Source organism: Leuresthes tenuis, unplaced genomic scaffold (assembly GCF_036924035.1).
Source record: "Leuresthes tenuis unplaced genomic scaffold, fLeuTen1.0.hap1 SCAF_6, whole genome shotgun sequence".
NCBI lineage: Eukaryota > Metazoa > Chordata > Actinopteri > Atheriniformes > Atherinopsidae > Leuresthes > Leuresthes tenuis.
The window spans coordinates 16,912,386-16,926,026 of NW_027325360.1; the positions used below are offsets into that span (position 1 = coordinate 16,912,386).

The following is a 13,641-nucleotide window of genomic DNA, read 5'->3' on the forward strand; positions in this document are numbered from 1 at the left end:
TAAGCACACCACCAGTTACACGTGACTTTGAGAGCTCAGTCATGTTTTTGAGGTTAATTAGTTCAACATGACCGAACAAGTAAAGGTGAGTGTATATGCATATTTTGTTGCCATGTATGTGCAGGTAATTTACAAATACTCAAGAAAAATGACTGTACCAACCTAAACCTGCTAAAAATTAAACAAAAATGTCTAAAAATCAGTTAAATCTTGCTCATATATTTGTGCACACAAGCCATCAGCTTATAGGCAAAGAAGAATAAAGGAAAAAAAAAAGTCTTGAGTGCTGGACAAACAACAGGAAGCAAATGCTTGTATGTTTACTAGATGCTTTTAAAGCGCTCCAAGTGGAATAAAAAAAAAAGAAGCAAAGCCACTTCAACAACACCACCAGAAAATTAATACAGATCAAAAAATTACAATTGTACAGATTTTACATTGAAAAAAAAACAGAACAAGTAACACTACTGATGCAACATTCTAGTAAAAACCCTTTTCTTTGTAGCATCCCTGACTGATGGCATCCTTGCAGAACAAATGTATGTACAGCATTAACAAAGTTTAAGAGAAGCTTAAAAAAAAAGCTTAATGAAGATGAACACAGAGCCTTTTGATTTAAAAATGTTAACATTATCACAGTCTAAATGAAGATGATAAATCTTTATTTTTTCTTTGTCAAACTTCGAGGGGAGCTTTTAAGTAAGTCTCTGATCCTCAGGTATGTTCCCGTGGCTTCAGCTACTTCAGTGAATTCAGGCGTATCTTCAAATGGAACGATGCCAGCTGCAAACCTGCTTCGATGAGGGACAGCTGTAATTTTCTCCATGTGACCAGGAGAAGCACAATCTCCTTCTCCCAGTTGAGGGAGATCTGGAACAGGGCTCTGCGGGCTGTCATCTTGAGATTTTACAGGCTCAGGACTCTGAGGACTGTCATCCTCAACTTTGATAGGGGCAGGGCTTTGAGTGAAAATCTCTTGAACATCGGATTTCTGTTGATTTTCAACGGTATGACAAGGCTCCTCGGGTCTCGGACTGTCACCCTCAACTTTGATAGGCCCAGGGCTTTGGGTGAAAATCTCTTGAACATCGGATTTCTTTTGATTTTCAGCGTTTTGGCAAGGCTCCTCGGGCCTCACCGTGTCCGTTCCCTCATCAACTTCTTCCATTTCTGTGTCCACATGTGCAGGTGTGGACACGCTTGGTGAACTGGGGGCAGGTGTTCCCAATGCAGGTGTCTCACAATCACTATTAGTTGCAGTGTCAGCATTTTCCAGGGCTGCCCAGATCAGTCTCTGCTGCTCCTCCAGTTCCTCCAGAGTCAGCTCATCCTCTGCTCCCTCCACAGTATCAACAACAGTCCAGTTACGCCCAGACAGAGCAGGAGAGCCGTTGGTGGGTGTGGATGGAGGTGTACCTTTAGGGAGAGGTGGGGGAGTGGGTGTAGCAGGGGGAGTGCCCTGCGGTAAAGGAGGAGGTGAACTGAAGCACGGAGAGCCAGGGGGCAACGGTGGTTGAAACTGGAAGTCACCAGAGCCCTGATGATATGGTGTTCCTGGATCTGTGGAAAGGGTTAAAATAAAAATGGTCCAAAACTTAACTTGAAGACCAGACAAAGAAACAGCTGATTCTGAAATTGTTCTGCATTTCAGCTATAAATTAAAACAAAAGATCAGTGGTAGATACAGAGACTGAGATGAAGAAAACAGTGTGACACCAGCAAATTAAAGAGATCACGGCGAACAGCTACCTGATTCAACATCCATATCTGAGCTTCTGTCTGAGTTACGATCGGGGGTACGCTTAGTTTTCTTCCTCTGCTGTGGAGATGAATCAAATTCTTGACGTCTTTTGTTGCTGGCGGCTCCAGGCTGTTGGTGAGAAGGATTTATGACTGAAGGATGAGACCATTTCAGGGCTCTGACCAAGTTGCCCAGTCACTGAATGCCCTGATTTAATCAAGTGTCAACCAAATGATGTGTGAAAATCCAACAGCTGAAAGGAAATAACTGTACACTCAGATCATTATGATGCTTGTCTGACTGAACTGACTGAGTGCCTGAATCATGTAAATAGTCAGAGCTGCTCTTCAGAGCAAAGTCACACCTAAATAAATAAATCAGCATTCAAGAAGACATTTACCACTGCAAAATCTGGTCTGGGCATATAATACACCTACAACAAAACATGTCACACATCAGACAGGGAGCACAGGTCTACACGTTTTGAGAGGAAAACACCAAGATAAATAAAGAGAAATACCAGAGGAAAGTTGTTGGACAGGTAGGCCGCATAGTTTTGCTTCATGTGGCTGCTTTGCATTGGAATCGAATTATACTGCATGAATTCCTAAAAAAAGAAGAAAAACAAAGAAAAGGTGAAATATGCCACCAAAACGTATTGACACTAATGAAATGGAAAAAAAAGTATGTGCTGCCTTTATGAAGTAAACTCCTCATAACAGAGAAAATCAGAAACTCAGTAATTCCACACTACAGAATCTGCATTGAGTTATCAAAATATTAACTTATGAGACAGTCGAGTAAAACATTTGGTCGGTGGTGTTACAGGACTTACATCTTTCATTTGGTATGGAACAGCTACATTGAATCCTGGGAAATCCACTAGTTTAGAAACATCATAAGAGATTTGTGCGTTGCTGCCATCAGTTACGCCATCATCATTGGACACTACAAAGGGAGAAAAAAAGTGCAGATTCTGTGCATTTCAAAAGCATTCATTCACTGAAATGACTATCAGTGAGGGTACATTATTTTCAATCCCATCTATTAAATGAAAATAACCCACATACCATTCCCATCATATAGCGATAAGCCAGAGTTTTCCATCTCTGCGTCTTTGAGCCAACCTGGTGGGTAGCCGAGCTGCCTCATGCGATAAATCAGAGGAGGGAGGGTGTTCCCATCAATTCCCAGCGCCGTCAGCAGCTCCTCACTATTCAAATGCACAATGCAGCGATAGCTAATTAATCTGATCCAGATTCACTTCTTTCATTGCTCGTTGGAATGCGACTATTACGATTTTTTCCTGAAGTGAACGAAAACAACAATCTTGCCTCATGAGTCCAGGCTTGTATTTGGCGAACCGCTCCTCCACCTCATCAGCATGGTATCGCTGGTTACTCTGCATGGCCTGGTTGCTGTTCTGGTTAAACTCCTTTCTTCTCTCATTAATTGCAGCCATGTCTTTAGGCTAGGGAGGCAACAAGGTGCAAATCGAGTAACACTAGATCTGGCTCTTCCGCGTTTAACTTGGATTAATGCCACATTAAAAAAAATAAAGAATGGTACCTTGGGACAGTCTCTGAGCTGATGACTGCTGGAGCTACAGTTGAAGCACATGGATTTGGGTCTACGGTGAAGAGATCAGTGGTGGTCTCATTACAAAGCAAAAGGCCAAACAGCAAGTAACAAAGCAAGAGAATTAACTGAATATGAACATCAAATTAAGGGTTCTCTAGTAATTCCAATCATACCTTCTGTCTTTCATTTCGATTTCCTGTCCATCAGTTCCAATGACTTGGTTGAACATCTGGATGTAGCTTTGCAACAGTTCAGGAAGTTATATAACCTTTGTCATATTTGAATCTATTTTGTTTTATTGTGTCTACATAAGATTCTTCGTGTAAACCAGGTACTGTCCATTTTAAAAATAAGCATGTCAGTTAATAAAAACCAGGATCTCTTTACCGTTTAAAAAAAGACAAACCACACTGTTCCAAAGACAGCAAATGTTTTGATCTACATTGATCTCTTTTTAAAGATACGTTGGAACATCCCATCCATCAGTCAGCTGCGGGTTCTCATTTACCAGAGGCTGCCCAAGTTTGTCTACACTGAAAGTAGTGAAATACAGAACACTTCCAACCACCTAAGAGGGAAAACAATAAAACGCCCGATTTTATTTGCCATATGACAAGATATTCTGCATTGTGAAATAACACCGAGCACTCACTTTAAAGGCTTCTGTAGTTGTGGAAGTGGAAGACAGCTTCACTGGATCTTCATCCAAAGCAAAAGCAGAATTCTTCAAGGGGGGGAAATAGTTTTAACAGCAACGTCACCGCATTTTATGTATGTAGCTTAAAAGAAAAACACACTTTCCTGAATAAAATACCTGTGGTTTCATGTGATAGAAAGATTTCTTCTTCTCATTATTTGTTTTCTGATGCTTCAAGATCACACTGTAGATGCAGTCTTCAATTTCTTGACGACAGTGCCTTCAGAAAAACAGATTACTATTACTTGTACTTTCAAGAACTGTGAAAAAATGTCTTCTCTGCTTTCATGTTGAGACTCAACTTGACCTAAGACATAATGTATTAATCCTGTGCAGGCACAAGAATCAACTATTCAGAAAAACAACGTTAACCTAACACAATCTTGTACTGCTTTTTGACTTCTGTTTCTTATGTTAACTGAATTAATACATCACGTGTGTCCCTTTTACATCTCTGCGTCACCACACGATTTTAAACTGAACTTACTTCGATAGAATGTTATTTGTAAAAAGCATCTGCAAAAGCGGTCCATCGATGTTGACATCTTCCACTGTGATGCCGCTGTAAAACCAGGGAGAAAGCGAGTGTCGGTTACTTAGTGAACGGTTTCGTTTCAATTGAAACACTCCCAAGTGTCAAAGTCAGCATTACCTTGGTCGTGTCAGGATGTTCAATTTCCGTCGTAAAATTTTATGTGGAGTATAAGTTAAGAAAACAGACAGAATGCAACAGTTTTGAGCATGCTTATACGGGCTGTGTGTTTTCTGTTTTGGTTACAGACGAGAAGCTCACTGTGCTAACAGACATGCTACATCTCTACTGCTAGCACACACTAAGCGCAGTTGACACAAGGATATTCTCCTCAGTGAGTCTCTGAATGTCGTCTTTACACTCCTCCAGCCTGCTCCGAAAGAGGCTCGTTTCCTCTTGGTTCTCTTCACCGCCATCTGTAAAGCGAATGTGTGTCGGGACCAGCGGTGCGTTATCATCAAGCTGCTCAAAGAGCTCACTATCTCCGAAATCAACCTCAGCCATTTTTTTTACTAAGCTCAACGGAGCAAAACGCGAGTTCAAAGGTCGAAGGAACTTCTCTTCGCGTTGATTGGCTCGCCTTATGTCACATGTCACCAAAAGGCTCATGGGTTTAGTATTAGCCCAGAATTCTTTCTCACGGGTATCACAAATCATATATGCATATATATATGATCAATGGATATATATAGCTCCAAAATTTCTATTAAAAAAATTAGAAAAAAATCATAGTTGAGCTTAGCTGTGATGTTTATCTGTTAGCTACTGAATATGCACTATTTATTCTGTGAGACAACACAGAGGGCAATTGTAGCTCCAAAGTGTGTATTTCAGTTTCATGGAGTCAGTTCGGTTCGTTGCATCTGTTCTACATCTACAATAACTTTACAGGGTCTCCCCTGATCAAACAGCCAATCTCTCCATCTGATAAAAGATAAGCCTGACTGAGTGGGAAGCGCCGTTTGTGTCTCACAATGTCAGACTCCTCGACAACCGTTTTAGCTCTACCGCAGTGGGATGGGGGATCTCGGAAAATCCGTTTAATTTACTTGGTGAATTCTACATCATTCAGGCTGACGAAATGCCCCAACCAGGTTAGTATATTACAGATGTTTTGCTCTTCTGTTTTGCTGTAGTGATTCAATGTAGATGGTAAATCTATTTTTGTTTTTACAAGCACGTTAAACATGATCCTTGAAGGCCAGTAGAGGGCGCTATCTCAGCAAAAATCATAATCTTCGTCTCGGTCGACAGGCCGCCTCAAATAGGGTTGAATTAAATATAGAAAAAACACAACACACTGCCAAAACAAACAAATAAGATTTAAAAAAATAGAATTAAAATAGTAACAATAAAGAATGTTTGTAGTGCAATTATTTTGTGTGGTATTCAAGTTTGTGTCCACTTTTTTTTCATTAAGATAAATGCCACACACACACACTTATAGGTAGATCGATAAATGGATGGATCAAATCATAAGATTGAAAAAGCTCTTTGTCATCTTGATATCAGGGTCCAGGGATTCCTCTATATTTGGGAGCGGATCTCCTCTCCAACACTGACATCCGGATAGAGAACCATCCTAGGTACCATGCCAAGTTTGCCAAGAAAGGACTTTCCACAAAACTACACTTTTCCTCAGGTAAAATGAACAAAAGAATGCCGCATTACATGGAAGAAATAACACAGTGACTTAACGGTGCTGTTGCTCCTCCTGGTTTGTTGCAGCATTCAGGTTCCAGGGGTTGAAGGTGCCTGCTGCTAATAACAGCCTGTGGTTTTACAGCATCCAAGGACTTTTTCGAGTTGCCTTTGAAATGTACAGTAAGCACGAGCAGCTTGCCGTGCTGGAGAACTTCCAGGTACACGCACAATAGAAAGATATATGGATGGAAATATACAAGCTATATTTAACATTATCATCTCCCCTCTGTAGGATGTGTGGAAATCGCAGATAAATGACAGCCCACTGAAAATGAATTACAGCCTCGGTGTGCAGCTGGACCTTTCAGAGACTCCAAGCTTCTCTGATACAGACTTAAGAAGGGAAATGTCTCAGCCTCATTCTCGCCCGGCTGGTGGGGAATTGATGGATGGACGTGGCGGTGACGCAGCTGATACGTCCGCAGATCACGATTGTTGTTCTTTTCCAAAGAAAAGTTTGCAACCTGAGCAATGCCAACCAGTAGTGTCCACACTGAGAGAAAAACTGCACCGCTTGGATGAGAAGCTCTCCACTCAGCTTCAAAGCTGTCCAGAACGGCTGGAGACGGCCTTGATGCTTGTGGAGAACATTGATCGGTACGTGAATGGTTGTCTGGAAGAGAAGGATGCAACCGAGACTGTGTTAGCCCTGCTAAAGGCTGGAGACTGGACCAGAGACTCTGTGTACTCGAGTCATCTGCTCACTTGCATTGGACGCTGGCTCGGCCAGCAGTTTCACGCAGCCAACAGCACCATCAGCCACAAAGTGGAGGGCTTTAAAGTTCGGCACATTGAGCGAATTAGTGATCTGCCACCTGCTGAGGAACTGGCCACTGAACTATTCCCTGAGGCCATGCAGACGCTCCTGCTCCACTGGATGGGCTTGTGTGAGGAGTCCACCCTGGAGAAGAGGCACAGTGAATACCCCATTTTGCTCCTCATCCTTGAGTTTGCAAACCATAACCTCATCACTGGTGTGGCTCATGTGCTGTACTCGAGTCTTATTTGCAAGTGAGAGTGGATTTCCACACAGATACCATCAGAACACCTTCGGTTTAACTCCATCTCAAGGATTTGGATAAATGTTTATTTTTCTGTGCCTTTTCTCTGTTGCTGCACACAGGTTTGTCACCTTGGCCAAGATGCCACATCAATATTACTTTCAAGCAGTTTAGTCTTTGTTAGCGTTTTAGCCGATTTCCAAAAGATTTTTGGCTTTATTTGATGGAATTGATTGAGTAAAGACATTATGATTGATTAGTCCTTTTATTAGATGGTTGCGTTATGCTTTAAAAAGCCTGGGACTTCATGCTACTGACGTCAGCAGCATTGATTGGGTAGAACAAGTCCTTCAAAGGTAAAAATGTGGAGGGGTTCGTAACTCTCTGAGTGAATTAATGGAATTTAAAGTTTTTCCAGGATTTCACCATCCAAGATTTATGCTTGTAAACGGATCATTCGGCTCCAACACCTACGAAAATGTTGCTTCTAAAACACAAAAATAAAAGCACTTTTTATTCAACACAGCATGCTTTTTCCCCCTTTATTAAGAGCAGTTGTGAAAATAATATTAAAGTATGTATGACAAACCATTTTCAACACAAAACTATTTAATTCAAGAACATTTGATTACTTCAGTCAAGCTTGCCTATAATCATGGTATTTCAGAAGATAATATTTATTACAACCCAGGTTTGTTTTGTTTGTAATCAGGAGAAATGAAAATAGTGGATTCTGGTAATGCTACATTGACTTCAGATGCCTTTTACTGAATGGATGCAGTGTCCACTTGAACCACATGAAATTCATATTATGCTCAGATCTTCACATTTCACTATATATTCCATTAAAAAAAAAAACGAGATAAAAAAAAGCTACCACGTTATTGTAAATGAGTGTCTACTTGACCCAGTATCAACCAATCAAAATGTTGTTAACTTTCCCAAACAAGGACAGTTTAATGAACTCTGAGACGAGCTCAGCGTATGGCTATTTACATTATAATGTTACAATATGTGAGACCTTCGTCTATAAATAAATTACAGATTCAGAGCAACATCCATGCAAGCTTGAGAGCTAGCGATGAATTGGTAGTCTTGTATGAAAGATGAGCGGTGGTGAAAGCCAGAGTTTGGCACTAGACGGAATCCATTCCCCGAGAGAACGAGGAGGAAAAGCCGAGGCCCATTCCCCTCTGGGTGTGTGTCTGAGAGCGAGCCATTTCATACTGAACATCAAGGTTCCTAAACATCTCTTCCTGCTTTTGAAGAGTCTTTATGCCTTCGTCATTAAGTGGTTTGGAAACTTCTGCATCTTCTTCTCCCTGCAGACAAAAAAAAAAAAGAAGAAGCATTTAACTGACAAGTTATACCTCGGAGAGCTCAACATTAAGTTTTAAACAATGGTGAGTAAAACAACACACTTACCTTAATACCCATTAATTTGCGAAACTTAACATTTTGGTCCTTGTTTCCAAAGTTTAGTTTCTCCCACAGCTCAGCAGTTTGGGACTTGTCCTTAAAGAGTTGAAACTGAAAAGCTGAGTATCATCTTAATATGACTACATCAGTTTTGTTCTGTCCTTGTCTACAGGTTGCAAGACAACTTGATGCAGAAAAGCTGAGCAGCAAACTTAAAGCTTACCCCCTCCTTCTTCCCCTGCCATAGCTTTTTCCTCTTCTTCTCCTGTTCTGCAAACTTCATTGGGTTTACAGCTGACGGGTTATAATAGCTGGGCACAGCAATACCGGTCTCTGCCAAGGTTTTGGCTTGGAGGGCGGCCATCTGTGCTGCCATGGCAATCTGAGGTGTAACCTGTGTCCCAGAAGCCAGGAGGGCTGCCACATTGAGCGCAGGGTTTGAGGCAGCCGCTACCACGGCAGCAGCTGCAATCGGGGCGGCCACAGCTAAGAATGCACAGAGCAGTATAAGCAACAGAATCTGAAGCTGAAGAGACAAAGTTTTGTAAGCAATCACTCGTCACCTGCTGCTATCTCCTGCTGTTGCTGCTGCTGTTTTTCAAACATTTCCTTCTCCTTCTGCTCCTGTAGTTTCTTGGCTCTTTCTAACCTGGAAAGAGGGAGGAGAAAGAAAAAATAAATAAATAAAAAGTGAAGCTCATTTTGCTCAGCTGGCTTAAAAGATGCATTATGCTTTACTCTCTACTTGTCTGAGTTAGACAAACCTGAAATCCGACAGAAACATTTGACAAGATTTGATAAAGGAAAATAAACTAAACAAACAATAGCGTTGTAGAAAATCAGGTTAACGTTGTTCATGGGTTGTTATCGGCTGCTGCTTTACCTTCTGGCCAGGGCCTCTTGTGCATCCATAGCTGTGTTTCGGCCACGGAAGATAACTGGACTAGCAGACCTGCTTCGACTCTTTTTGTGCACTTTCTCAATCCTCTTCTTTCTCTCCCTGAAGGGACAACCAAAGTAAATAAACAAATATACTGTTAATGACATGGAAATGCACACAGAGGCCACAAAAAAATATTCTCAATTCAATTCAGCTCACCTGCTTTTGCTGCGACTTCTGCTGTGATGACGGTGTTTGGTCCTGGAACCCGAGCGAGACCTCACCTTCTTCTTCCTTTCCCGGCTGCGTGAACGTGACCGCCGTTTGTCCTTACTTCTGCTGTGGTGCCGTCTGAATGAGGAAAATCCATACGAGTCCAAGAAATGACTGACATGATTAAAAAGCTGTCGCAGACAGCAATCATTTCCCCCTCTGAGTCAAACAAGTAGGAAGGCTCGCACAACAAATGTAAACTTTTTCTTTTTTTTTTTTAAAGACCAGACTAACCTTTCTCTTGAGTGCGACCTGGACAAGCTTCGACCCCTCGAGGACTTCCTTTCTTTGCGCCGACCCCGCTCCTCTCCATTCTCTGCTGAGAGTCTCTCTTGCAGTTGCCGCTCATCTGTTTTTCTGTGTGATTTTGATGGCTTCTCGGAGTCCCTCTTTCGTGCCTGTTTTAAGAAGAAGTTGTCTCTTTCAGGAAAATAGTGCAACAAAAAGAGTTAGTACCATGGCGTATGGCAGACGGTATGTCATAAATTTGACAAGCTGAAAAAAACCTTGTCATTTCAAACCCATCTCTATAACTACTAAAGAGTATCATCATCATCAGAGCATGAGTGCAAATGTGGGCATTTCTGAGAGTGCACTGTTTTGGCCACACCCACTTCAAAACGGTGAATGAATAAAGTCAGCATGTTTGAAACCTCTCACCAGATTTCAGTGAGCATGCAAATGCTGAGTTCTGTTTCTAAGGACAGAAACTTAAACGAAGTGTATGAATCTAGCAACAATTCAGTGCAGCCTAAACACTTTAAAATTTGCACCCTCTCAGAGGGGTGGGCATCCAACTATGCCCACCCCTAGCTGCAAGAGATGAAAGAATTTATACCACTTTCTCAACTAATAATGTGAGACAAATAGGAGTTTGAGTGGCAGATAGTTACCTGTCCCAGTAGTAGGCATAATATTTTGCTATGTCAGCAGGGTCCTCTGTTCAGTCTCTTCGTGCATTAGCACGCTGAGTATGATTTATTGTAGAAATGTTATCATGTGATCTATACACAGGATTTAACAAAAAATAAAGGAAAAAGCTACTCTTCGCCATTTATATGGTTACAAATAATGACAACATCCAAGGACACAAGCTTCCTTTGAGACATGTGAACATAAGGATGGCAAAAAATTACCCTTTCCATGCGAGTCCAAGGCTTTTTGTCTATTAACTTTGGCTACTCTACATATGTTCAACCTAATAACACATACTCACCGTAACCTAAAACTAGCAACTACTGCCTCTAAAAAAGAAAAAAAAAAGTCACATCAAACCTGCTTCTAATCATAGAAATGAATGTATCAATTACCTCTTTGCTCCTGCTGCGACTTCGTCTGTATTTTCTGTCACCTGTGAAAAGCATATGCCCGTCATCAAAGACCACAGCTGAAGACACGTACAGCAAAACTACATGCAACTGGTGCACAAAACTCTGGAGAAGTAGACAATTAAAATGTTGTACGCTGACAATGAATGTACAAATATTAAAAGAACAAGACAGACTGATGAGAAAATAATTATATTTCATCATACTGTGACATGTTACTGTAACTACGTCAGACTTCAACCACCCCACAATTATTACACACAGTTATATCTGTGTCTACATCAGTGGGAGCAGCTCTGTTCTTCTCACACGTTCAAATGATAATAAAGTTACTGATAATACATTTTTTATCTTGGCCAAAATGTTCATGCATTTTCAATATCACCTGGGTACTATTTTTTTTTAAATACTTACGTTTACGGTCCCTGGAGCGTGACCTTGATCGTGAATGGTGGTGTTTGGAGGTTCTGGGAGATCTTGATGATTCCATACTGTGCTTTTTTCTGTGATGAACTGGGGACCCTGATCGGTTCAAGTCGACAGAGTCATCACTTTCCTGAAACAAATGGACATGCAGAATTAACTCAGCAGCAAATCGATGTGGTGAAATACCTTTAGGCAGAGACTTTCTAATCGTAAAAGGCAGCATGGATTACTTTCTTTAGGTTAGATCATGCTCCACTGGAATGTGAAATATAAGGTGGCCCGAGCTCCACTGAATGAATTAACATTAAATGTACACTTATTCTGAGCAGACAGAGAAATGATTTGCAGTACCATTACAAATATATTACACACAAAATATTACAGCCACAAGTCAAATCAGTTCTGATTTTTTTAAACAAATTTTATAGGTTTTGATGATGTGCTTTTGAAAACATTACATAATTTTCAAAAGAAAAGGTTTTATAAATCCATAGAAACACATTTCAATGAATAGCAAATGTACAATATAAGTCACAGGAAGGCAGCAACCATAATCCCTTAAGGGCATGTAGCCCATTTCTCCCAGTTTCAGATGAAAATGGCTTCTCTGCATCTTACAGAAAAGGTCATCTCCACAATATCCACCCACTGTTTCAAGCTAGGATGGTTATGTTTATACCAGATTTTTGCCACCCCTCCCCTTAAAAGAAATGCATACGATTCTACAGCGATCCAAACTCCTTCCACTTCTTGAAAATTATGAATAAATTTCTTTTTAATTTTCCACACAGTGTAAATCACCCTTAGTTATGTCTGTGTCCAGCTCTCTTTCCCATTTTGTTTAATCTATACTGTTATCTATACTGTTCCCTCCTTGTTTCTGAAGATTTCTGGTATGGTTGGTTGGTTAGCAGCTAATCCAAGATAAATAACATCTTCAAATTACTTTAAAACAGGACTCTCAAAGTCTGGTCCTCGAGGGCCGCAGTCCTGCAGGTTTTAGACGTTTCCCTGCTCCAACACACCTGATTCAGATTAAATGGAGCTCTTCAAAAGATCGTTAAATTCCGCACAAACCATCTAATGAGGCATCTATCTGAATCAATTGAGTACACACACACATATATATATATATATATATATATATTATACACATTAAAATTAGTGGATTTAAATGAACCACTTATGGTAGTGACTTAGAGAGCACTACACTGTTCAAACATATCTTTAACGAAATAACTGCTTGATCCCTCAGTGTTGAGTTTTAATTTTAGGCTTGTAGGACTCTTTTCCGAGTCAAAAGTCTTGTGTGTAGCATCTTATTCATAGCTGTATCTTAAACAAGCTGAGATATCCCTAAAACACCTACATACTAAAGAATCCAACACAACCCAATAAGTTATAATGTGCGTGCTTTTCTGAAACACATTAGTTCGCACACCTTTTAAATAAATGCGTGCTGTTACTGATGCTACTTTGCTAATAACTTTGTGAGTTTGATTTATGTTATCGTATGGTCAGATTTGCCCATTCAGGTGCTTACCAACTTAACATTATATGTAGAGAAAATATATCCATTTACGTCTGAAAGTTATACCTCCATTACCACAATTTTCACATTAGTTAGCTCACTAAGCTAGCTGACGCTGGCCGCCATCTTTGAGAAAATATCATCCGTACAACGTAGCGAATTTAAAAGATTATTACGTGGTTATTGCTTCATTCTTATGTTTTCTTATTTTTTCTAAAAAAAAAGTTGCTTACCGACATAATCTTCGAGCACGTTAAATATGCGTAACAAATGTTTTGTTGTCTTTGTCAGCGAAACTGGAGCGGTCGTTGCTAACAGTCAGGCCTTCTTCGTCTTCAGCTAAGCTCATACGGGTTGCCAGGTTGTATCTTTTGAATCCTTAAATGTAAACGCAACCCCGGTCAACAATTCTAAACAAGAAGCAGGAATATTGGAAACGTGTAAGTGAATAAAGTAAATAAAATAAAATAAACCAACTAATTAATGATTATGGTTAAAGTTAAGAGATAGTCAAATTAATCAACATTA

The 13,641-nt window shown here is 40.4% G+C and overlaps 3 protein-coding genes across 3 annotated transcripts; 1 reads left to right on the top strand and 2 right to left on the bottom strand.

Annotated features, from left to right (window-relative positions):
- Nucleotides 1–309: 309 nt before the first annotated feature.
- zcchc8 (zinc finger, CCHC domain containing 8) lies at nt 310–5,055 on the bottom strand. The gene is made up of 14 exons (XM_072387858.1): nt 4,875–5,055; nt 4,672–4,711; nt 4,507–4,581; nt 4,137–4,239; nt 3,975–4,046; nt 3,787–3,890; nt 3,496–3,561; nt 3,311–3,371; nt 3,076–3,212; nt 2,812–2,954; nt 2,577–2,689; nt 2,262–2,348; nt 1,750–1,870; nt 310–1,560 (listed from the first exon to the last, which is right to left on the bottom strand). Exons 1-14 carry the CDS (start codon nt 5,053–5,055, stop codon nt 662–664), a joined length of 2,202 nt encoding a protein of 733 aa, XP_072243959.1. The 3' UTR covers nt 310–661.
- Nucleotides 5,056–5,305: 250 nt separating this feature from the next.
- Nucleotides 5,306–7,761, top strand: LOC140309843 (uncharacterized). The gene is made up of 4 exons (XM_072387871.1): nt 5,306–5,645; nt 6,064–6,193; nt 6,280–6,413; nt 6,488–7,761. Exons 1-4 carry the CDS (start codon nt 5,526–5,528, stop codon nt 7,268–7,270), a joined length of 1,167 nt encoding a protein of 388 aa, XP_072243972.1. The 5' UTR covers nt 5,306–5,525; the 3' UTR covers nt 7,271–7,761.
- An 86-nt stretch (nt 7,762–7,847) lies between these two features.
- On the bottom strand, nt 7,848–13,478 carry rsrc2 (arginine/serine-rich coiled-coil 2). Its single transcript, XM_072387870.1, has 10 exons — nt 13,347–13,478; nt 11,571–11,712; nt 11,139–11,179; nt 10,063–10,226; nt 9,775–9,906; nt 9,559–9,675; nt 9,239–9,324; nt 8,899–9,161; nt 8,682–8,771; nt 7,848–8,578 (listed from the first exon to the last, which is right to left on the bottom strand). Exons 1-10 carry the CDS (start codon nt 13,350–13,352, stop codon nt 8,393–8,395), a joined length of 1,227 nt encoding a protein of 408 aa, XP_072243971.1. The 5' UTR covers nt 13,353–13,478; the 3' UTR covers nt 7,848–8,392.
- Between the last annotated feature and the right edge of the window lie 163 nt (nt 13,479–13,641).

Coding starts and splice junctions, on each gene's coding strand:
- LOC140309843 (XM_072387871.1), top strand. CDS start 5,526: ATGTCAGACTCCTCGACAACCGTTTTAGCTCTACCGCAGTGGGATGGG. Junction 6,194..6,279: donor AAAACTACACTTTTCCTCAG/GTAAAATGAACA, acceptor GGTTTGTTGCAG/CATTCAGGTTCCAGGGGTTG. Junction 6,414..6,487: donor CCGTGCTGGAGAACTTCCAG/GTACACGCACAA, acceptor TCCCCTCTGTAG/GATGTGTGGAAATCGCAGAT.
- rsrc2 (XM_072387870.1), bottom strand. Junction 9,325..9,558: donor CAAGAGGCCCTGGCCAGAAG/GTAAAGCAGCAG, acceptor CCCTCTTTCCAG/GTTAGAAAGAGCCAAGAAAC. Junction 9,162..9,238: donor ACAGCAGGAGATAGCAGCAG/GTGACGAGTGAT, acceptor GTGCATTCTTAG/CTGTGGCCGCCCCGATTGCA.
- zcchc8 (XM_072387858.1), bottom strand. CDS start 5,055: ATGGCTGAGGTTGATTTCGGAGATAGTGAGCTCTTTGAGCAGCTTGAT. Junction 3,372..3,495: donor ATCGAAATGAAAGACAGAAG/GTATGATTGGAA, acceptor TCTTCACCGTAG/ACCCAAATCCATGTGCTTCA. Junction 2,955..3,075: donor TACAAGCCTGGACTCATGAG/GCAAGATTGTTG, acceptor GCATTTGAATAG/TGAGGAGCTGCTGACGGCGC.